Here is a 25596-nt window from a genome sequence, read left to right as displayed (position 1 = left end):
TCTAAAACAGAAGGCTCAGGAAGCTAACCAACTAAGATCAACACTGCGGCGTGGAATCAAGGTCTGAAGGCAACTTAAATACTGTGGTCCTACTGATGAGTAGATCAGCCACAGGTGTGTGGGAGGCTCAGCTCAGGAGGACCCACGGCGCACTCTGCTTTAGGCAGAGGGTAATCTCCAGAACCTAACAGTAGCTCCAGCCCTAAGAGAAAAAGACAAAGAGCAGAAGAGGATCCTTGGCGCCCTCAGGTGGGCAAGCCTGAGGATCCCAACAATATATATATATATATATATATATATATATATATATATATATATATATATATATATATATATATATATATATATACTTACGTACTTGTAGTGTTATAGTTGTTTTACATCTGTTGCATCTATGGTTTTGGGTTAGATCAGAGTCAGGACTGTATAGTTGTTTTGAAAAACATATTTTTGTTGTTTTTTTACTAATGCAAGGACTAGGGTGTTTTAACTTTTAAATTTCTTCAAGAAAATATTCTTTTTGGGCTCCTAATATGCCCCTTTAATGAAAAAGCAATGCAGAAACACTAAGAAAGTTTCAAATCTTTATATAACATTTACTACAGTGTAAAAAAAAAACAGACAAAAATAATATAAACATTTATAGACAAGTGATCAGGTAGAAGGTAAAATAAAAAAAATCATCATGTTAATTTTTTGGGATTTTTTATTTAATATATGCATGAAAACTAAATAGAGTTAATTAAATAAAACATATGTGCATCCCAGGGAAGCTTCAGTGTTGAGCTAGATACATAAATAGATGCTGTGTGTTTGTTAGTTCCTACGATTGTTGAAACTGTTAAAATTGCAAGCACATGTTTACATCGAAGGTCATCATCCAGTGCTCATGAGTTGATATGCCCCATGTGTGCATGCAAAACCTAATCATTCAGCTCTGCTGGGCACAGTTCAATTTGCATGTTTAGCAGGGTCACCCTGTGGCCTCATCGTTGCTTATCTCAGCTGGTTAGGTTCTTCTCTGGTCCTTGAGAAGCCCCAGCAAACTGCTGTTGCCAAAGGGGCTGTCTGTGTGGAAACACACATCTCTCCCCAGCAGATGGTAGCTTCTCTGGCCATACCACCACACCAGCCAGAGTGCCTTCCAGGCCTTGGCCATCTCGACAGCCAGCCCAGCAGGCCCCTGGCATCACATCACCCTGCTGACAAGATCCTTTCTACGGATTAAGGCGTCTGCAACACGTCTTCAAACACGGGTCACTTCCCGGCTTTACCCTGTCAGCCTATTCTTTAGCAGTTTATAAGATATTTGCTGTAGATCTATTTTGCACTGGTTATTCCTTTATTTTATGGTTGCATATTACATATAACCAGACATAAAATAAAATACAGAATCGTTTATATTCGACACAATCGATTACAGATGGTGCTGAAAGGGGGAACCGGATTGGCGCATTGTCTTTCGTGTCTTCCTTAATGCCAACACAGCTGACTATTTTCCATCATTTTGCAAAACATTGCATTCTTCCTCTATGTGATGGGATGAAATGAGATGTGGCGTAGCTATGAAAGATGGAAAATCAGACACTGCAGTGCTGTCATCAGATTTCAGTGGGTGCTCCTCAAGAGTTCTTTAAAAGGCACATATGCACCTTTTTCAGCAAAGCTAGCCATGGTTTTCACATTGTTGCCTGTGCGCAACTTACTGCACAAATCTACACGTGCATATTTATAGGTAACTTAAATTGACTCAGCTTTGAATTTGGTTGTTCCTGCTACAGCAACAAAACACAATTATTTTGTGATAGTCTTCAACTTTTGAAGGTAATGAACTGGTTTCCAGAAGTGAGACAAACGGCTTCATTTCTTTCCCTCCTGGCATGCAGACTGTGCGTAGTGTTTAGATGTAAAAATGTGTTTTCCTATTTGATTTACAAATAGCATTTCTCCTCTAAACAGAAGAACACACGTGTGATTGCTTGTGAAACTGCAAAAGTGCTGAGGCATGGGGACCATGTGGTTGTTAATGTGAGGACTGCAGATTGAAACTGAATACGAAAATGAAAGGTGTTTGGATGGCGGCACAAATATGCCAGCGTGCATGAATGCTCTGCATTTTGATCTATTCTGCTGACTGCGTTCCATTTCAGTGTGCAACCTTGAGCAGATAAGAGCTGGAGCCATCCATCTGGCTTTGAAAGACAACTTTAGCTCCATGAGCAGATATCTACAATGAGGAGGGCAGTGTGTTGCTTTGCTTTAAGTGACAAATGAAAAGTTGATATGTAGACATAAGGTTATTCATACAGATTAAAAGTGGAATGGGAAGTATTTTTTAGAGCAGCAGTGAGACTGAAGGCTACAACTTCAGCGCATGTTCTGGTTCTTAGTTATGACTTTTTTTTTCTATTACTGGGATACATGTTTTTTTGTTGTTGTCTGTATGTTGGAGCTCCTTTACCTTCCACCCGAGGTACTACTATAATCTTGTCCAGTGACACCAGCTCTCAGAGTAAAAGACCTCATCTGGCGTTTTCTTTGTATGATTATCAGAGCTCTGTATGAGCCTCCTATTATTCCCAAAGGCTATTTAAACTATGGAGAATTCAAAAAGCTTTCAACACGCAAAAAGCCTTTCAGTCTACAGTTGAAGGGTGAAAACAAGAAAACTGTATTAGGTGTGGAAAATACGCAGCAGAGCCTTGAATAATATCTACATCAGAGTTGAACTGAGAGCAAAATTTTGGGCAAATGTGGAAAAAAGACACATAATGAAAATATTGATTCCTGTAGGCCTTTTTAACCTATTTTATCATATTCAACCTGTAAATGTTTTGAGGTGCTGTTTGAAAAATAAATTTTACAAAGCAATATTGGTATATATCCATTTGCTTGGAAGTCCTTAAAAGTTCTGGTGCAACCATTTAACCTAAAATGTCACATAATTAGTGAAATTAAGTCCAGCTGTGTGAAGTCTAAGTGCTTCATGATCTTTCAGACCTCATTCTGAATGATCCCAGAGGCTGCTACTTCACAAATCAAGAGGCATTACAGGATGAAGACCAAGAAGCTCTCCAAACACACCAGAGAAAATGTTTTTTTTTTAAAGCTTTGATTTCCTAATATCAGTTTTAATCAATTTCTGCTGCTATATAAGTGCAGGTTATTTTCCATCTACCTGAAACACCTATACATGCATTAAAGCTATGATGCTTAACCTCGATAGCCTTTCCTTCAAGGGGTCTGATTGAGACGTTATTTTCAGACAGACTGTGTTTTAGCATAAAAATATAGGTCTTAAAATAATAACACAATATATAATAATAATAAGAGCAGATCCAATTCATCTTTTACACATTTAGCCTCCTATAAAAGTTTGTTTACAATGTTTATGAAACTGGATTTATTGGAAAAATAAGGAAAATATATCTGCATGATATGAACTGTGTTGGAGACATCTTTAATTAAAATTGCATTACTTAAGGACACATTCATCTTTTTGCTATGAAGCAAACAATCAGATATGACATTCTGAATTAGATATTTTGTCATGGTAACTTCTGCTATATATGAAGATTTGATCTCTGGGTTCGAGAAATGCAAGTGGTTGATACAATACTGATTAATAGAACATTTTCTGAGTTTATTGTTTTATTTTATATGGGATGGTTATTAGATGTATTGTAATAATAATAGATTGAGATTATTAAGAGGTGATTTTTATTTCTAAATTGCCTTCATACGTTGAAACTTACATGTGAGTTCAGAAAGCAGATATTGAATATTGGGAACATACTGCGGTTAACATTAATGAAAATATGATGTGTGTTTGTCTTTAGCAAAGGATTGGAACATGATTTGGGAGTAAAGTAAGGCTTGTTTTGTTTTACCCTTCTTATCTAAGGAAGTTTGTTATTAAGGAGAAATGAAATAATTTCGCCAAGATGAAAGTTTTCACTCTGATTCAGTAAGAGAAAATTATTTGGAAAATTGTAATAACTAAGTGCTATGTTTAAGAATTCTTCTAAATTTGATAATGAAAAGTTGCTTATTGGATGCTACAATTTAAAATCTTAATCCTGCACAGAGGTATGGAACAAAACAATCAGTTTTCAAGAAAATGTTTTACCCTATAGTATTAACAATTTAAGTCAAATCAGTGCACAAAAAACTATGTGCAGGTTAAAAGCGTCTGCATCATGCAACATCATTATTATGGCAGAATGCATAGAACATACCAGAAAGCCGGTTCTCTGTTTGAGATGTTTGTAACCACTGAGTTAACATAAAAATATTATAGAGAACATTATGGTTAATTAAATGTATTTATGTATACGTCAATGTCACAAAGCATGTTTAATCATTTTGGAAAAACATTTAAAGCCCCAAGTAAAACAATTCAGTTTTATTTGTATTTGTTTTATACATTACTGACCATAAACCGGCCAGTATAATATGTTATAAGTCTTTATCATTGGCTTTAATTTAAACAAGGCTGAAAAAAAAGAAATTAACAAATCAGTCAGGTAATTTGAGCCCTCGCCTTTAGTGACTAAACCCAACACACCCAGTAGACTTCTGCACCTTAAGCTTAAAGTTCCCGCTAGCTTAATATGTTCCCCACATATCTGTGTGAAGCTAATCCCCAGCGTTTCCACAAGAAAGGGCTTGTCAGCTTACTTTGTACACTGCTGTCTGAAATCCGAACAGAATTTGCACTTGTAAATGCACACAGCTGTATTATAAAATCCACTGGTGGCACCTTGATCCATGCTACACATGTTAGAAGATGATTTAGGCTTTGACAGTAACAAAAAAGGTATTTCTTATAAAACAGATTAGAAACAAAGCTCCTTAGTAACTCTGCTGTTTCACACAAACAGCCTATTTGTGGATGTGTCCTTGCCTTATTTCTATGGAAAATGAATGGATTTACATATGGTCAGCTTAGGTTTATCTAAGGGTGTACAAATTTTGAATTCACAAACAAAATATACAGCCCTCGAGAGCTATTATTTATAATGTTGTGGGAAATGCGCAACAGTAGTTGAAAAGAGTTTACCTTCAAAGCAAATGGGAAAGCTCTGTTTCCTACCAGAGATCTAATAAAAGATTCATATGTGTTGCCATAACAGAGATGGGACGAGTGACAACTCACTTTTGCCTGATGGGATGGGATGATATAAAAAAAGGGTGGTCTCCCTTTTTTCCTCCAAGCTTGGGTCCTACCAGGGATTTGCTGTAACTACCCCTCAAGTTTGGGGGTCACTGCCCCGAGTGCCCCAATGACCACAGGCACTACTGATGCCTTGACCTTCCAGGTTTTCTCCAGCTCTTCTCTGAGCCCCTGGTATTCTTCTACTTTTTCATGTTCTTTTTTCCTGATGTTGCAGTCACTTGGTATTGTTATGTCAACCACAACAGCTTTCCTCTGCTTTTTGTCCACCACCACAATGTCTGGTTTGTTTTCCATTACCATTCGGTCAGTCGGTATCTGAAAGTCCCAAAGGATCTTGGCTTGATCATTCTGTACCATCTTTGAAGGTGTTTCCCACTTTGTCCTTGGGATTTCTAGCCCATATTCTGCACATATGTTTCTGTACATTATCCCAGCCACTTGGTTATTGTGCCCCATGTAAGCTTTACCTTCCAGCATCTTAGACCCTGCAGTTATGTGCTGGATTGTCTCAGAGGTCTCTGTGCATAGTCTGCACCTGGGGTCTTGTCTAGTGTGGTAGATCTTCTCCTCTACTTCTCTCTCTCTCCCTCTCACTCTTGCTCTCTCTGTCAATAAATAAATAAATATATATTATAGTATTTTAGTATAATGTCTATTTGTTATTTTACAAAAATACTATTAAACTAAAATACCATTTTGAGAATTTTCTAGGCATCAGGTTGTGAACTATTGTGTACGACCAGGTGAAGTGATATCTGCGTATCTCTGTTGCACACAAGTGTAGTCGATTTACAAGAAGGCCTACTTTTTATTCATTATTTATACTTAACTAAAATGGCAGGAAATGATTTTTTTTAGAATGTGGTGAACACATGGTGAAATTGTAAAATATGCATGAATATGTGCAATCATGCATAATAGACTGTGTGGAAATGAGGATGCTTGATTCATTGCTGGGATATTCTCAAAAATGTAGGAAACAAGATTGTTGCTATGAGCACATTTATCTCCTTGAAGTTAAAATGCAAATTATTTAAAGATATTTTTTTACTTAATTAAAATGTTTTCTTGAAAATTACCTCTAAAACAGAAAGTTAATCTTATATAAATAAATATTTCAACCTGTTGAGTTAATGTTTCAGTTTCATAATATAGTGATATCAAGTGTGCCATATATTTTTAATTGTTAGATGAGTACAAGAAACAGAGTTGAGCACCTTCAAAACCCAAAAGTCATGTTTTTCTGGGGGATTGTGGGTAAATTGGAGCATACAGGGAGAGCTACAGCTTGCACTGCTAGGATATGCAAATATCCTGCTGGCTGGAATTGGACCATAGACTTTGTTGCTACTGGGCATCTGCAGCCAACTGCTCCACCATATAGCCGTTCCTTGATTTTTATTTTTCAATTTGGCCTAAAAGATAAGAGTGTAAGGTATGGTGCAAAGACTACATAAATATCCATGGTACCCATATAGGCTACATTATCAAACACAAACACATCTTTTTAATTACTTCTTCACAACAGTTAAACCAACATCCAGGTTAAAATGCTTCAACCAGCATTTTCTATATTCTAATTGTCAGCTTGTTAAAACTGCAAGCTATATTCTTAACATTCACCAATGTGCAATTTTCTGTTAATTTAAGAGTCTAGTGCTTTTGCGGATCAATAAACCTGAAAAAACACAGCATAGTGTGAATTGAAAGCCAATGAGTATTACTGAACTGATAAATTCTGTCATTCATAATGAATTTAGCAGACCTTATGTGGATGTCGCTTACAAATAAACTGATTGAAAGACGTTGCAAAAAGATTTCATCCATGTTTTTTACAGTAGACAAGTATCCTGTTGTATGTGTTGCTAATTTCTACAAACCTAAAAAAAAAAAAAAAAAAATTGAATGTATAAAAAAATCTCATACAAACTGCAAACTAAAAGCAGCAATGAGATAAAAGTAAATATCAGGTAAAATTATTATTGAAAACGTATCTTTCAAAAGGATTGTTTTGTTTAACAGCTTATAACCTTATTTATATAAATCAAACAGAACTTATGCCATCTAGAGCTCCTGATGGATTCTGTTAATATCCTGCTTTGGCATAGCTTTAGAGTTGTTCAAGTCCATGTGTGTACCTGAATTTAATGCTTCCTTATGACATGGCGACTAACCATTCATAGCTTGTCACTGAGATACAAACGCCTTTCCAAACTGTCAAGCTGTACAGCGATGACTGAACGACGAGTGTGCCACTCTGCCTCAGGATATTTTCTTGCCTTGACATGCATTGTAGTAGAAAATTTGTGCTTCCTCCCAGACATACTTGCTTAATGGCTTCCACTATGGACTTTGTCTTGTCTCATTAACCTTATGCTATGTATCTTATCTTTAGGCAAATCGGAAACTATGTTATGGATGTACACATTATAGTACAGCTTTACCCAAATGGGAGATGGATGTCTGTGTGGCAGTAATAACATTTGCTTTGTTTCTATAAAGGTCACACATATGTGTTACACTGTATAGTACTAAATGACACATTTTCCATGCCAGCACTATTAAATCAAACACATCCATGTTGAAAGGTAAGGCCTAAAACTTTGAAGACGGATGTGGGTACAAGAATGGAAAATAAATGCATAGGGGTTTGGGGAGTATTGACATGAGTGCAATTTCTTTTTTATTTTTTTTTTGGCATCACCATGCCATGTATTAGAAAACAGATTCTCTACCTGCCATTGCTGATTTCAAAAGTGAGGAGGAAGATCATGTCAAGGAGGCGCGTGTCACTCATCTCCCCTTCAGTGTGCAGTTTGGCAGGCATCACAATGTGTTTTGCACATTCAATTTCCTGTGTTTAAATCTGACACAGTGGTTTCTGTTTTTGTTTTCCCTTTACGAAACTGAATATGATAATGTCACTTGGGAATTGCCAGATGAAAAGATTTCCATGGTGCCGTCAGCTTTTTTTTTTTTTTTTTATAAGCAGGAGATGCAAGCTTTGGAACCGATACAGCAGTATTATAATGAAATCATCTTTTTTCCCCTAACATTTAGGAGGAATATTGTTTTGTAAAGGGAATTTGCAAACCATTGGACAAGAAATGCTTAATTTTATGTTAGTTATCTTTCTGCCTCTGTTATCTCTTTGTACCTATATCTATACAGCAGTATCCTATAGTTTGTATCAATGCTTAAGAAGCTCCATAGGTTAAAATACATCCCTTTTTTTAGAGCCAGTTGCACACAAAAAATAATTTTATTTTATAACTTATACCACTACAATTACCTAGACTATAGTAGTACTATAGTAGACTATAACTATTCAAGTAAAATGTGTATGGAAAAATATTTTTTCAGGAGAGGCCCTAAACACAGAGGGATTAACAGCTGCAACAATAAAGTAGATCACAGTGAACCATGTGCAAAACATGAGCAAGAACATCAAACAGCCATACTGGCCAAATAAACTCTTCTCTGCCTCCATAATAACTGAAGTAAACTTGAGTACACAGCTCTGACAATTTCAGGTGTTTTTGAAAATTATTCCAGAAAACAGTTTGTGCATATTTGAATATATTGCATCCCTCATTGTGTTCTGGCTTAAAAAACATTTATAAAATTGCCTTGACTGTGCAGGTCATGCTATTGTATGAGCGATGCCTACACATTAACAATCAAAGGGGAGGTCTGCAGACATACAAACACTGCTATTTAGCAGTACTATATAGAAAATGATGAGGTACAAAATTTCCATAAATTCACATTTATAATGGAAGGAAATAATTTGTCTGGTGAATTTGTCCGCTGTCTTTATAGAGAAGATTTTTCAAAAAGTACAAAAGCGTGGGAGAAAACAGGTTTTTCCATAGCTGCACTGAGACAAATGCCTCTTCATACAAAGGAAATCTAATTTAAGTTTCATGTAACAAAAGTTGTTTAATCTAATGAATAAATGTCTAATTCTGGTTAATAATTATGAATCAATTATTTATATGAAATGTTATTATATAAATGGTAGCCACTGAAATTGTTTTGTTTATAAATAATTTATTATTCAGGGATTTCACTAACAACTGTTTTTGCCGTTTCTATCAGCAAGTTGGACTTAGTCTCCAAATGTATTTATATGTTTATATCTAAAGTAAAATACGATGGGGTTGAAAGGAGGACTTCTTTGGATCCTAAAAGAAAGACAGAAAAGGACTCTGTGGATTTTATGCACTTATAACATTTGGTTTAACACTTAGGTTGAAAACGTTATGCACCATTGTCTTGGTTTGATGGGAGGTACTATAAGAAAGTGTGGTGTGGGATAATAGATGCAGACCAGGAATGAGCAAGAGTGCTGTTATTATAAAATGATTAAATAAATGTAACTTCTTTGCAGCTTGAATGCAACTCTAAAGTAAGACTAGTTTAACACCCAAGGTTAGTCTTTGTTGAAAAGATTTAATTATCTTGTTATACTGGTCCATTAGTTTTTTGTTAAGCTCAATGAGTGTACCGGTTCTGGTGATAGTTGAGTGGTTAATTCAATGAGGGTTATACAAGGATAAATAATGATGCCCTTCAGTCAGGGTTTTGGGCTTTTGCTTGCTATTTCCTCCTAAAGAGTAAGTATTCAGAATTTTTCAGAACCAGTTTACAGACGAGGCCAAGATGCAGTTTGAGTCTTGCACAATATCTTTTTTTTTTTTTTTATTATTAGACATACATGCATTACATGCATTGGATCACACAAATGAATGCCAGTTCATCAATTTAAACTCAGGAGTCATAATATGAGTAACAAAAACAAAACAAAAAACAAGGCTTGAAAAGGAATGGGATAAAGTAAACTGATTAGTGTTCATTTATAGTAAACATATAAATTTCACACCACCTCTCTACATTTATATGCAAGGCAGTCAGGAAACATTGTCTCTATACCAAGCTATATTTGTAAAAACGATTAAATTTCAGAGAGGCTCGATGCAAACATGCATAACTTGAACTTCTTTATAATAAAGGAAGGTTTCTTTTTTTCTGTTTTTTATCAGTTTAATTATTGTTTTACTCTGTATTGTCTTCTTTTGTATCTTTTAGCAGCTGCTCAGCACTTTGAATGAAAGCACTATAGGTCAATACAAATTAATGTTATTAAGTAAACTGAAAGAGAAGGGCTCTACACTTCCTTTTTTAAATAAATGTGTATTTTATGGTGTTTTTATAACAATATATGTAAAGATTAGAATATATTTTAGGAGAAATGATGGGTTACCATCATTTTAGGAGAAATGATGGGTCACTGTGTTCATGTGGGGAAGTAATTTGAAAACCAATTTAACTCATAGACAAGCAAACATGATGAGCCGTTTACCAGCACAGGGTTGTAATTAAAGCTTTTAACAAAATAATCGATATGCAGAGAATGTTAAGAAACACTCAAACTTGTGGATTCACCAAATGATTCCCAGAGACAGATAATAGTAATTCAATGTTCAAGTAAGATCACTTGGAAAGGTTAAAATGAGCAACAGAATAAATGCTTATTTATAAATGATAGCATCCTTTATTGTGAGTAAACTTCTAACACTGCATCAATATCACGAGGAGAGCCATAAGCTACTGTAAATGTGTTTAATTATTTAGGACCAACACAGGATGTGTAAAAAAAATGGTCTAGTTTCTAAACATAAATATGTTTCCTTCACAGCTTTAAAGAAGGGGCGGTTCTGGATCACGCCTGACCCCTACCACAATGATGATAACATCCAGATTGGACGTGAAGTCAAGATATCTTGTCAGGTATAACAGCATGCATATAAATAAAATCTGTCTGTCTGTACAACGAATAAAGAATTTATTAATAAGTAAATATTGAATGCCGACCAAAAGTAAATTTACTTGTCCAGTAACAATAAGATGTATTTTTTTAGGTTGAAGCGACGCCCCCAGAGGAGCTGACATTTAGCTGGTTAAAAAACGGGCGCGCCCTCCGGAGTTCAGAGCGCATGGTCATTACTCAGACGGACCCTGACATCTCACCGGGGACCACCAACCTGGACATCATAGACCTGAAGTTTACTGACTTTGGCACGTACACCTGTGTGGCTGCACTGAAGGGTGGCGGCATCCCTGAGATCAGCATTGATGTAAACATTTCGTCCACAACAGGTGAGCCTCACACCCCTTTGTGTCAGTGAAACCTTTAAAGACTTTCGCTCTTCCATATAACATATCCCATCACACCCACAAAGTTTTTGTTTCTTTCTATATCAAGACTTTGCATTGTCTGCTCTCCATTCTCTTTTCCCTAACCATTACCAGTATTTCACTAACCCCCATCTTAACCTAAACTTAATTCATACCACATTTTTGAATCTCATCAGACTTTAAATTGATGTTTTGCTACATTAGAAGCAGACTTTAAGTCTTCAGAAAGTTAGTAAATATGCAAAAAAAGGCTTTTAAATAGGTGCAAAATACACACACAGTAGAGCTCTATACTGTCACCATTTTAATCATATAGGGAGCCTTTAGAGTAGTAGTTTTGGTTTATGATCGACATATTTTAGTATAATATAGTGCTTTTGTCATTAAATTAAGGTCAAACAAATCAGCGATCATTTAGAACAGTAGTTCTCAAACATGCTCAGAATGTACCGCTGCCCTGCATGTTGTAGATGTCTCTTTGTTACAGCACATCTGAATCAAATGTTTGCATGACATCCTCAGCAGCCAATAAGTACTGCAGAAGCCTTTTAACCATTCTTTAATATTAGTCAGATTTTACCAGGGAGAAATCTAAAACACACAGGGCATTGATAATTGAGGACCAGGATTGAGAGCCACTTATTCAGAAGTTATTCAGCATCATACTGGATGAAAATTAGGCATTGACACTGAACTTTTTTTTTGTTTTAGATCAACTATGATTGTAAAAGTATTTATTTTTGCTAAATGCCTACTTTGTGATAACTGTTTTTAGACCTCTTTTGAACTTTGTTCTTTCAGACATTTCCCTACATTTACTTAGAAATTGGTAAAACGTACCCTGTATTAGTTGGGTTATTCAACAAGCTTGTATTAATATTATACAGTTATTTTCATTATTACTCCTTCTTCCTGACTCAGTTGTTTTAATTGAGTCCTGTCTTGCTCCTGCTTTTTTAGTTTTGTTCACAATTTCCTAAAAGACTGAGTTTAATGCTTTGCGACGATTACTTCAAAACATTGTCATTGTTCCCCTAGATAGCTTTGAAGTTAATTTGTCTGTGTGCTCAGGATCAATGTTCATTTGGGAGAACAATTTGTGTCCAGTTTTCCTTCCTGGCTGATGTCTTTCAAAATTGCTTCAGTAGCTCTACATTTTTTTTCATTTATTTTTTATTTTTTGTGAGGTCAACTAAATGACAAAAAGTACAAAAAATTGGAAAAGCATTATTTTAGCCCCCACGTACACAGTGTAATCTTAATCTCAGAATACTTAAACCGTTACCTGACACTTCAGGAATATAGAAATTGTACTCAAAGATGAATTTAACTTATTTATGTGGACAAATTTCCCTTACAGTCTCCTGTTTTGGTTCTGTTGTTTTCTATACTGTCACGAAGGAAGCAGTACGTTTAAGGTGCTACCTGAAAGCACCTATAGTTGAAATAAATCCATGAAAACCTACAGACATGACACCATCATCTAGGCTTTCCCAAATTACTTAAAGTTATATTAAGCTTTTTGTTTGTAAACTGATATATTTTAAATAAAGTAATACAAATGTTCTAATTATTGTTTTCAGTATCATTTATGAAATCTTGATTGACCTAGAGTAGGATAAAATGTCAAATTCTTATGTGTCGCACAATGACAAAAGGTTAGGCATCTTTTTATGTGAAAGTTAATATCATTTAATCATTGGCACCCGTGGTTAGGCTGTAGATTATCTTTAATATTATTAGTAACTGGTCTAACTGCATGCCCTTCCTAATATGAGCCATGTCCACCCTGTTATGGCAGACTAGTTTGGGTAATAACAGGTTAGACATTTGCAGCTAATCTTAGCATCATATAAGCACATGGTTGACCTCAATTACCAACATGATTCAGTTAACTAGTTGCATATGCTTTTTAACACTATTTTATACATTTCTGAAAATACATTAACTACAATGGATATTTCAGTAGGGCAGCATCAACAAGTTACGCTTGACATCAAACTAAACACTTTATATGATGAATATAATGAATAAAATGAACTATAAATGTAAATACTTACTTTTCAGTTATCGGCTTATTATTATTCAAATGATCTAAACTTATCACAGGCTCTGCATTTAGTAGAGCACTGGGTTGGACATGTCAATATAACCTACATCCAATAAAAGGAAACAGCATAAACTTATGAAAATATATCTTAAAGAATTATCATTAAACCAGTATGTGAAAAAGTACTAGTTATTTATAATAAATCTCAAGTGTAATTATTCTGCTACCTTTTTATGACTAAGCGATTGAAATGAGGACATCAAAAGAGACCTTTTTTGTGATAGTGACCCTGCTACATTAATGTTGTTGAGACTTCCCATATTATATATAAAAAAAAATACTTGTATTGTTATCTCGAATGGACATTTAGTCAAACTAAATATAAGACTGTTTTTTTTAGATAGAAACAACATTAAAATGTGCTGGAATATTAAGAACACAAGAACTGTAGTGAAATAAATGTTGATTAAATGGTAACATTTTCCTTAGTTCCATAACCTTTACAAAATTTAAATTACCATTCATGTGCCTGAGGATGTTCTAAGGAAGATGTTTTATAAACTCCAAGCACTGAACCCAAAAATCTAAACTCTTGAGATGAATCTTGTAAATAAATCTATCTTCATCCATTTTCATCGCATAAATTTGGCTGCATTTACTGCTCCAACATACATCATGTGAGGCATGTTAACTGCATAAGTCTGACTCGTTCCAGGATCTGCATCCCTGTGGTTTCATTCACGGCATGTTTTACTGTTTATAATACTGACAAAGTTTTACAAAAGCTTTGTAACTGTGTTTGTTAAAGTTCCTACTGCGCTGTTACACATCAGTCATTGCCAAATAATGCACTGCGTAGGTGGTAAAATGACAGGACTATGAAATCCTGAGAACAATAACAGTAGGAAAAACAAAGCTGTCAAATTTCCTCTTTATTTTCAATCAAAATTGTTGTGTTTGTTCATTTTTAATTGCTTAATTGGCTTCTGAAAATAGCCAGACTTTTTAGGAGGCTACCAATTAGAACGCTCTGGCATTAAAGAAATAACAATACATTGTTGTAAGAATAAGTTTGTAAAATGCTAACTGAAAACTAGTTACAATTTAACTGAGGAATGACACGTTTTGAAAAAAATACCATATACAGCAACATGTCTCATGTCAGCCAGTGAACTTAAAAAAACTTGATCATGCTACATGTCGCTGCGCACAAACCCAACAGATATGACTGGGAGTCTCCAGCTTTCGCCACGCTCCTCCCTGATTTTTCAGATTATCCGTTCAGGGGATTCCAAAAGTTGGTCCTGCTGCTGGCGGCACAGTAGATATCTGCGCTTGCTTTGACTTTACCGGCATGTGTTTGGTACCGATAAGGATGTCTGGGGTTTGTGATGTGACTTAGTGTTTGGGTTCAGAGGGAGCTCCTTTACCCCTTGTAGGCAAAACTCACATTTGCAGACTCTGAAATACATTCAAACACCCTTACCTTAATTCAGTGCCTTGTTGTTCTCTTACCTCAGCTGCCACTCAGTGAGCGAACATGAAAGCTGTGTGTCAACCCTGGGTGTATAATTATGGTTAGATAATCCTTTGATAATCCCTGTGCTATAAAACAGTCAGATCAATTGCATCTGCCAAGACTGTTTCCTCATTATATTTTAAGTAGTGTAGTCTCTTCCTTTGGAGTGCCTCAGCGCTGCCAACACATTAGCACAGATCCTTTAATGTGCAAAAATAAATAAATAAATAAAAACAGCTGTCTTACTGTAGAAATAAAGAAAATGGCTGACTCTTATGGTTGGATAAAGGTTTCCTTTAGGCTTGTGCTTTGATTGCCTCCTAAGCTCTCACTGTTCCAGTTAAGTGTGTGTAAGGGAGTGTGTATGGTGGGGGGTAGGGGTGCGGTTGGGGGTTTTAAAAGAGTTGTGTTGGCATAGAGATTCACCTGTCATCAAAAATTATATTGGGAATCTGGTTGCTTCTTGTTATTATTCCTGCTGCATTTACCTGGATGTGGGTGGGCTGTTTCTTTCTTGAGAATGTCTGTTTCTGTCAGTCAGATTGATGCCATGAATAGGGGAAGTGTCTATGCTGAGCAGTACTCTGTAGCTGCTGTGTGCTAAAGCACCTTGTGCTTCTACTTCGCTATGCCTCTGCTGCCTGTTATGTGATGAACAACTCCCTTATTTGTTCCTCTGCCTGTTCTCTTGAAGGGAGAAAGCCAAGCTGCAATTATTAGTTTTAATAAAAGCATTTAGAGCAGATTACACACCTCTTTTATACTGTAACTAAGGTTCAGACATGGTCAGTTAATATCAATATATTCATAAAGGTCAATAGCAAAGATTGGTGCATACAAACGTACATTTAAAAATGTATTTACGAGTAAAGCTGGGAATTTGTCTTGCTCTCTCACTATTAACTGATCAGGGCCGACTTTGGCAGAAGGAAATATTTTTTTAAAACTTATCCTTTTTGTAAAACAGCCCTAATATTTACTGATGCGACAAACTCATTAAAGCAAGTCTCATCTCTGCAGTGCTCCCAGAGATTCAAAGGCTTATACATATTAATGAGTGAGGTCTGAAATAAGGACAAAGACCTCCCCTTTGGAACTTAACAAAATTAAAAACCACAAAACTGTTGTTTTTGATGGAATTACGAACTCCAAACTAGGTTCCAACAGTAAACAGAAGTCACACCTGTCAGCAGCACACATGGATACGCAAATGACTGGATGCATCTGCGTTTTTGAGCTGTTATTGTTCTGACTCAAATGTTATTTTGAATCAGATTGGAAGCATTTGTCAAGATAAACCTTTCATACAATGCAGAGTAGATTACAGATGGATAGGTGGTATTTTAAGAATATTTCAAAAAATGACTTTGCCGATAGCTGATGTGCTGATGCCATTTATCATTATCACTCTATCTGAAGCTCATTCTCAGCAGGATGGATGATCACCAAGTTAGTGAAGCTCACTTTGTTTCAAGTTTTCTCAATTAGCGTAGAGCTCACACCTGAAATTCTGCCACTACTCTGTATTTCTTTCAACCTCAAAGACACTCCAGTTAAATTGTTTGGATAATTATCTGCTCAGCTGATTAAAATGAGCAAGATTAATGAACGCAAAATAACAAGTCATTTTTGTGACAGAATCTAATTAATCAGAACCTTGTAGGAAGCTGACTATAATCTGTCTGAATTCATGACAGTTATATTGTCTGTTTGACTAGAATTTATTTTGAGTAACCAAAATCTGAGGGACAATTTCAATAAAGAGAATGAACTTTTGACTGCTGGTTTAAATCATGTACTGACCCTGATGGGAATAAATCAGAAACCAATCATGACTCATTTGTAAGGTGAAAATGTTTCGCAGTAATTTGTTAACCTTAAAGCAACTCGGGTGTTGCATTTATTTGTCTTAAAGCATAAACAGAATATATGAACTCTTACTGCAAGGTTAATAAAATGTTAATTTTGTTTAACTCCAAGAAAATATTTGGTACAATATACTGTAACAGGTCCTGCCTTTGTCTAACTGAGAGTTCAATCTGAAAAAACCCACATGAAGAAAAAAGTCAATTGGGAGAAATTTATTGATACAATTTCTTAGTCTTTGGCGCTCAGACCTCAGCAGGAAATATAGCGCTTAATTCTGATAGATATGCATGAACAGGAGTAAAGAACAGGGCTGTTTCCCCCCAGGCCTGAAACTGGTGGAGGAGTGGAGATAGATGAAGTTGGTCAGTCTGTAGACTGCTGGTTAGCGTGACGGTATGCTGAGCTTATGGAGAGATCCAGTGGATTGCGTGAGCTGATACTAGAGCTTCTCTCAGGGACCTGGAAGATGGAAGTCCAGTTGGATAACACAGGTTGAGAGAACATGTACACGATGAGCGAGCATGAAGTGACAGTGGAGAGGAAAAATTCCCCTTTGGGAAGAAACCTCTGACAGAACCAGGCTCAACATGGCGGTCTTCTACTGGACCGCTTGAGATGAGACAGGGAACGCAGTAAGAGCCCGAGAGGAATCACAATCTGATAAAGCTTTAGCTACGATGGTGGAGGAGGGTTGAAACGGAATCATCTGAATTAAGTCACACAGCACATCCGCCGCCTGCGCAGAGGAGCAGGCAAGTGCGTATTGGAGGCCTTTTAAGATGAACTGTGTTGCTGGTTGATGTAGGAAAGCAACAAGTTCCTTCAGTTGAACTTCCACCTAGGCTTCATTTAAGCTCCAGCCAGGTTAATATCCAGTCTGGATTCCCACCTATTCACTGGTTCAGATATTTTTATCTTATCTCATCTGCACTAGGATAATTCTCTTTGTAAGTTATTGAAGATTTTAAGCAATCTAGCACTTGAGTAAATATGAATAAAAAATATAGCAGCTTGCTTAAAATATTGATGTGGAGACTGAGTGATTGTTTTAGTCCCAGTCTTAGTCCATGTTTTGCTCACAGGTTGAATAATTGTTGCTCAGTCTAGTTTAATAATCTCCCGTTGACATTTAGGAGTAATTAAACCAACACAAATATTTTAATTCTTAAAGCATTCAGGTTTGTCTGTCAAACCCATAGGAGCTCCACAAAAAGAAAAAGAAGCATTGCATTTTATTTTTCAAAAGATCAGCCACCCAAGAAAAGACCAACCACATTCAGGATGTGAAGAAAAACCCAGTAATCCAGGATTCATAGAGGAGAAACCACAGGGATGTTCTTCTTTTATTATTATTTATCTTATACATTATCATATCATTAGTTTATTATCTTTATTTTGGTCCATTAAATATGTTTAAAAACTTAATTTCAATCACACCTTCCAAATTAAAACATCCAGAGAAGTGCTGTCTCCTGTCATAGTGAGTTTTTTTATAAAATCTACAGCCTCCTAGAAGGTCTGAACTTTTTTGCTGTTTTGTCAATTGTAAGAAAAACTAATAACATAATGAATGAAGCTTTTTAATCATTAGCCTATTACCAAATATTCATACACAGTGAAGTTTGCATAGGTTTCGATTGCACTGGTTCCTGTATCAGTGCCAGTAATCCAGTATTAGCTTATTAGCTCCCCATTGTTTAATCTGCTGCAGATAATTCTTATTTTAAAGTATTTTTAAGATGCAGGTATTTTAGTAGGGCCCATTCTGCTTTACTTAAATTCTCTAAAGATCACCAGAATGTAGAAAATAATGTATGTTGTGAGAAAAATTTTCCACCTAACTACAGATCACTTATTGTTACTCAGTAACATTTACTGTGCTGTAAAAATTCCACATTTTGCCAGTTTGTTTCAGTTAAATCCTCTTCGAACCTCCAACCTTTAGCTGCACCTGTCCTCAGCTAACCCTTTCAGTGTTTCCTTTCCAAACTATTTCAAAATCTCACCCCAAGGTTTGGTGAAAAGTTGGCAGCCCTGTTATTATATATTACTTATTCCAATAAATAGCAGCTTTTAGAACAATAGAATATACAGCACATTAGGAAGTAATACATGCTAGTTTAACACTCTTATTGGCTTACTCCATTAATTTCTATACATGTTAGCTTTTGTACAATGATGATAATGAATCATAGATCTTTAGTTTTACAGTTAAAATGTATGATAATTTGAGGCATTTGACCTTTAACACAGTACAGGTAGTACAGTAGGTTGATTTCTATAAGAGGTTTATAGCCAAATAACATTTGCAGAAAATATTGATATTTTGCTGGAAACTGGTTCGTAGAGATGCAAGTTATTGATTTAATGGTTAATCCAAAGTTGGTTGACCTTAAAGATCGATTATACAGCCCTGTTTTTAAAAAATAAAAAAATAAAAAATAAAATATACTTTCTCCTTTCTCCATAACTGTAAAGGCTATTTTCTATAATATGTTGAATAAAAAAACAGGGACATGAATTTATTTTCAGAATTTATTGTGCCAGCTGTTTTAATTTCTGACTGAATGAAGAAAAAACAAGCTTTCTCACACATTATAACATCTCTAAGATAACAAAATGAGAACCTGTTAGTTTACTAAATAAAAAAATACAAGATAACTAGATAAAAGTATGTCAAATGCTTATAATCCCCACTGAACAGAGAGATGAAAAAGAGTAATGATAACTGAATGCTAGAACACTTACAAGCTCTTTGTATGGGTTTTATTAGTTACTTATTCATATGAATTTTAGACTCAAATATTTAAAAAAAAAATGTTCCCTGCTAGTTTTGCAGTTTCTATCAACAGTTCCTCACCTCATAGTTGCCATCACTTCACAATATTGCTCAGCTGAATGGGTACTAGTTAGGTGATGACTGGAGGAGCTTGTGTGCTATGTGTTAATATTTACAAACTGCATAAGGTGCATTCTGCAGCAATTTTGCCATTAAAAATGGGAAAATAATCCAACATGAGACTTTGTTTGGACAGTTTTATTTTTCTCTGGCATCCCTCCACCATAACATCTCTCACATCTATCTAACTTTACTTGATAAACAGTGGCACCCTCTTCTGGATGGTGAACAAGCTGCAACACTGAAAGGTTAAAGGTCACACAAAGTGGATGTTTGCTTCAAATTAAACAAACTTTGATTTAACAAATGAATGCTGAAACCAATTAAACTAAATTAGATTCATCCTAATTTGTATATTAAATTGTAGTTGTCTGAAAACCATCGGACTTTTGAAAAACTGTTTTCTCTTTCCACCTTTGCTCTTGAGGTTGCCATAACATAAATGTTACGTTTAGTCCTTTGCACAGAAGTTTTGCAAAATGGTAGTAACTTTGTGTACAGTTCTGTTGGTGTTGTTCTTTTTTGTTTAGGCTTGTTCTAATGAATGATACTGAATTGCAATATTCATTGGGTGAATTTTTTATGATGTATAAACGTTCAATTGAAACAGGATGCGATTCAGGTGTAATAGAATACGAACCTTCCATTAAATCTTCTCTGAGATTGAAAGTAAGGTAGTGAACTTTTGACAACAAAGATATTTTTTAAATGGTTCTCAAAGGTGTGGAAACTGTACTGAAATGAAGTTGCTAAAGAGCTTTTCTACAAGACGCTGTCCTGGAAATCAGTCATACGGAAACAGGAGATGGCAGTTTTGCCTTCTCCTCAGTGATGTACAACTGCCTGGCAGCATATGTCAACATGACACCTGCGATGTTTTCAAGGTTGACTGCAGGTGGTGGAACTGACATTCCAATGTCTGCAGACAAAGTGTTGTCTACGAACATACCTCTAAGTTTCTTTACATAAAGGTAAAAGGCAGATATGCAGCCACTGAAGAAGCTGTAAGTGTTACTTTGACCTGTTCTTTTTTAACTCGCAGTGTAAAACATGATGATGGAACAAGGTTATCTACCTTTAGCTGCACTATGATGGGACCATTTGGGAGGCAAACCTTAAAACAAAAAGTAACACTTCCTCATTAGATATGAAAGGTTTACATAAGGTTTGCTTGATCAAATGAAGCTGCTGACTACTCTTTAAATGACAAAGCCATTTCTGAATTGCTGTTTCTGAGCCTGCTTGGATGCATGACGAAAAAACTCAAAGAAGCAGAAGACAACATTAAAGAGAGCACTGTGGCAACAAATCAAGCTGCAATCCATGAGAGCATCGGTATTGAAAGCCTGCTGCTCTGCAATCTGAGCCACATGAATTCACGAGGGGCTCAAGTGAAAGATTGCAAGACGAGTTATAAAACCTCAGGAGATATGCACAGAGCTAAAAAAAAACAATACAGCATACACACAGTGGTGTGTTATTGTGGTCAGTGGTGTGAGAGTGCAATCTGTCAGCATGTTAAGGCAATTTTAACACATCTGTGGATATTTATAACACATTAGCTCGGAGCATGGAGGAGGGGCCCCATCTCACTTGTGAACATACACACTTTCACAAACATGCTCATAGCAGAGCTATGGGACTCCCCACGCAGTCTCCAGAGCTCCAGGGCTCTGAGGAACAGAGAGTCCTGTCACATTGTGACCAACTCGTTGGCTTCAAGCTGTCTGAGCACACAATCCTGCACAAACAGACACACTCCCTGCACGGCTGCAGTAGTTCAGAACGATATGTTGCTATGGTGATGTGGAGTGATGTCACAGCGCCTACTAGAAAAGGGGCAGTGGGAATGTTTATTCTCAAAACATTTATTCACACCGCTTTGAATGACTTCGCTTTAAGAAAATGCAAATCGCCTCATATTTTCTTGTGTTGCAGTTCTCCGCTGAATGGCTCCAGCTATCAGCCTCTGCACTTTGAGGATTATTCTTACTGAGTCCCCAGAGATGTGTGGCAGTACCTTGGCCAATTTACGAGTCCCTGTCTTGATTTAGCCCCGCAAAAGCACAAGTACATATTTTTATTGCTGCAGCAAGAAGAATATCATCAAAAAGCTGAGACATGATCACAGAATACTGTCACCCTTGGGCGAGAAGACATTCACATATACCCGCATGCAAAGGCGGGGACATAAAAACTATGCAGCAGCACACTGAAAAAGCATCCACGTGGGGTGAACGTGCCCCACAGGCATCACTGGCATTTAGAGGGCTTTGGCACAATGAGCACAGTAAAGACCAGCAGCAGGCCCAATGCCACACTCAGCATCTCAGCGGTCAATCTCACATGCAAGGAAAAGGTGGTCCCCAGGAAGAAAGATGAAATGCAAAGCCTAGTTAAAAGAAGTATCAGCATGGGCACGCCGAGAGCAGTCGAGTGAGCTTTTGTGCTGCCAAGATCTATGCCCAGACTACTGTAATTATATGTCTAATCTGGGCAGAAGAGGGGCCAGGTGTAAAGACGGCAGCTCAGCGAATATACCGCTCTTCCATATGTTGTCGGTTACCTGCTGCTTCTTTCCTGCTGTGGTTTAGCTGCTTGAACCCAAGAAAATATGGAACAGATTTGAGGTACGGAAACAGACGTCATCACTTAACACCTGGCCAGTACTGCCAAGATGATGTGTGAAAAAATATCAGGAAATGTAACATTACATGATAATATCTGCTGTTATTGCAGTGATGAAGACCCGTTTTGCTTCTATTTTGATGCTGAAACCAAGCGAATGAATTTAACCGGTTTGACTGCAGTGAAGGTATATCTAGGTTGATGGGATCGTAGTGGAACAAAGATCTAAAATATATTGCTTAGATTATTTATAAATATGTTTATGCTAAATTCTCATTATTTTTTTTAAACCACAACTTTAAGACATTGCAAAGTAAAGGTTACAACTGCTCTGCAGTAAAAGCCTTTTTAAATATTTTAATGTACACTTGTCTTCCTGAGGTCACTTATTCATAAATATCCTACAAGGTCCTATAAATACAGTATACTGTAAATTCTCAATGTGTAATTTTTCACAATCACTAACAGTCACATTTAAATTTCAATATCATGTTCTACTGAATTAGCAATAATGAAAAACATAAATATTGAAAGCTCGGGATATTAAATGGATAAATTATTAGCGAGACATTAAAATAGTCTTCACATCCTTCTTTCATTACAGTATTTACTGTACGCATTACATATTTCCCTTTCAGGTGTGGTACAGTGCAGGATTTTCTGGGACAATTTCTCATTGTAAATCTTTGACTAGCTGATCAGCTAATCCAATTTTAGCTGATTTTATTTAGCTTTTTGTAAGAAACTTTAACAATATTGTTTTCTTTTCAGATCTGCTACTCTCTAATGCCGTTGAATTGGGTTTTTTGTCGATAATGGAAGAAGAAATGTGAATGGAGTTTACATTTTACTGTTTGCTTTGAATTTTTTAGAGCAATTAGCCTGTTCAGCATTAGTAACTGTGGATGATTTTCCGTATGTGTTTTTTGTGAATAAAAGCATACAGATTTTTAAACTAATACTTTTTTCTAATGCAATGTTTTCATCATGCTGCAGATTAGAATGAGGTTTAAATGTTCGAAAAGGCTGAAGGCTTACCCTATATAGAAGTAGAGTAGTAGAGCTAACGTGTCTGTTGAGAATACAGTTGCATTTTAAACTACCTTATTACATTTCTTTGCCTTAGGCTTTATTATTTGATTATTAATGCCATTATCTGTCTCAACCAAAAATATTTAACATAAGTAAGCTCTCTTCTGTGGCATTTTTTATACAATGGTGGTTGGTGTTAATCCTTAAACACTGAAATTAAAATCACGTTTTTATAATTATAATCTGCTGATCAAGAAGAAAATAGAATGAATACAGTATTTTGACATTTTTAAATATGAAGCATTAATTAACTCTGTTATAATATGTTGTAAAATAAAAAATAAAAAAAAATTCCCAAAGACAATACAGGTTATTATTAAATAGACGGCTAACATTAGAATCAATTTCTAAATTTAATTTACTAGGCCTTCCCCATAAAAAAAACAAAACATTGGCAGATCTTTGGATGTGGAATTTATATAATGCATGATAATAATAATCATAATCATATTAATTGAACTTTATTGATCTAATATTGGATATATTCAGCTCTCATTTAACCCATCCCCTTGGTTAGCATTGGGCTACCATTGTGTGGCGCCTGGGGAGCAGTGTGGGGTTAAGGGTCTTGCTCAGGAACCCAGAGTAAAAATATACAATAATAAAAATATGTTTCCTATGTTTACCTTTAGGTTTACATTGGGATATATTGGCAATTTCTGAATAAAAGTTAATAAAAAAGAAAATAAGAGCATAATGGAAAGATTCAGAAAAGCCAATTCTTCAGTGCTATAGGTGAAAAACATAACATTGAGTTTGCATATCTTATCTAAGCCATGATTATAAAGTTAGAGGAGATTATAATTAACTAACTAAATTAAATAAATTCTAATTAGAGTAAAAGAGAATTTGATAACCTACTATTACCATTTTTAAAAATTTAATATTGCTTCCAAACTCTTGGCCTCTCGTGTAGCTTGTTTTTCTTATTTTTTAATACCTTTTGTGGATACAAAAGCAACCACTGTCTGTTTGTCCTACTTGCAGAAGGATTTTTCACTGATATGTTAAAACTGTTGCCAAAACAGAGATGAAAGTCATTTTGGCTTAAATACTTTTTTTTTTTCTTTCTTTTTCACATTTCTTGCCACAATTCCCATTCTAATGCAGAAGCTTCCACATAATAATCATACTGTAGGCGCACATGTAAATTCCTTCTTTGAGGAGTGGGTGTTTAAACACAATCATAACAGTATGATAAAGACATCCTCATTGAAAAAAGAACAATTGGAGGCTCTGAAATGGCTGAATTTTTTTTTTTTTTTTTGCCTTTGAAAAAAGGAAATGGCCTTAAAATATGTTTATATGTTTATCATAGCTCTTTTATTTTAATAAATTTTTTAAGATTTCAAGTCATTTCATCACAGTAAAAAAAATGAATAATAACAAAAAAAAAAACTCCAACTTGGCTTGACTCTTTTCCAGCTGCAGCATTGTTTGGACAGAATGACAGTGATTCAAAAATCATCATGGAAACACAACAGGGTTTCATCACTGCTGAGGAGATTATCGGCCCGTGAAAAGCTGGCTGTAAACTGTTTAGGGGAGCTGCTCTACAAAATAGTCTTGGAATCTGCTGATGGCTTGGACTCACACAAAAACACATAAACACAAATGCATGTTACACAGCACTCTAGGAGCCGTTGCTGTTTGCCAGGTTTACTAATTAAACAAATTTACTTGGCCGGCAAGCTTGATGAGAAACCAGACTGCCTCATTCAACCTGCTGGAGTTGCTGCATTTTAAACTCGGACACATAAACATACCTACAAAAACCAAAACATTTCCATTACTTGCTACTTCTAACTATTTTCTCTTGTTGTTTTTTTCCTTGTTGCAATAATTATCATTACTTGCCGTAAACCTCAAGAGAATTTTTAAAAACATGTATCTTTGTGTGTGTTTGCTGTAGAACCAGTGAGAAGTACAAAATAGCTAAAAAAAAAAAAAAAAATCAAACAAGAGATAGTAATGATGCTGCCATGAATGTTGATATGATGAAAATTGCTCGAAACACCTTGAAGGGAAAGTTGTTGATCTGTGTCTGATGTCGAGATGAATATTGTGGTGAAAATAGGCCAACAAGAGTAAGACGACTGTTTTCTCTGTTGATTGTAATGACAGTGCTGCTCCTGCTGCTGAACGCTATATTACAAGCT

General features: G+C 35.8%; 1 protein-coding gene across 1 annotated transcript in view; it reads left to right on the top strand.

Moving 5' to 3' along the window:
- Nucleotides 1–25596, top strand: part of mdga2 (MAM domain containing glycosylphosphatidylinositol anchor 2) — a 169081-nt gene that overhangs the window by 53013 nt on the left and 90472 nt on the right. The window contains exons 6-7 of the mRNA XM_015384460.1: nucleotides 10881–10972; nucleotides 11104–11341. Of these exons, the coding sequence (XP_015239946.1) occupies nucleotides 10881–10972; nucleotides 11104–11341 (330 nt within the window). The remainder of the gene's footprint in view (nucleotides 1–10880; nucleotides 10973–11103; nucleotides 11342–25596) is intronic.

This window comes from Cyprinodon variegatus, unplaced genomic scaffold, assembly GCF_000732505.1.
Source record: "Cyprinodon variegatus isolate N-32 unplaced genomic scaffold, C_variegatus-1.0 Scaffold313, whole genome shotgun sequence".
Classification (NCBI taxonomy): domain Eukaryota; kingdom Metazoa; phylum Chordata; class Actinopteri; order Cyprinodontiformes; family Cyprinodontidae; genus Cyprinodon; species Cyprinodon variegatus.
The sequence above is the reverse complement of the archived record's forward strand: the minus strand, read 5'-3'. Positions and strand labels throughout refer to the sequence as shown.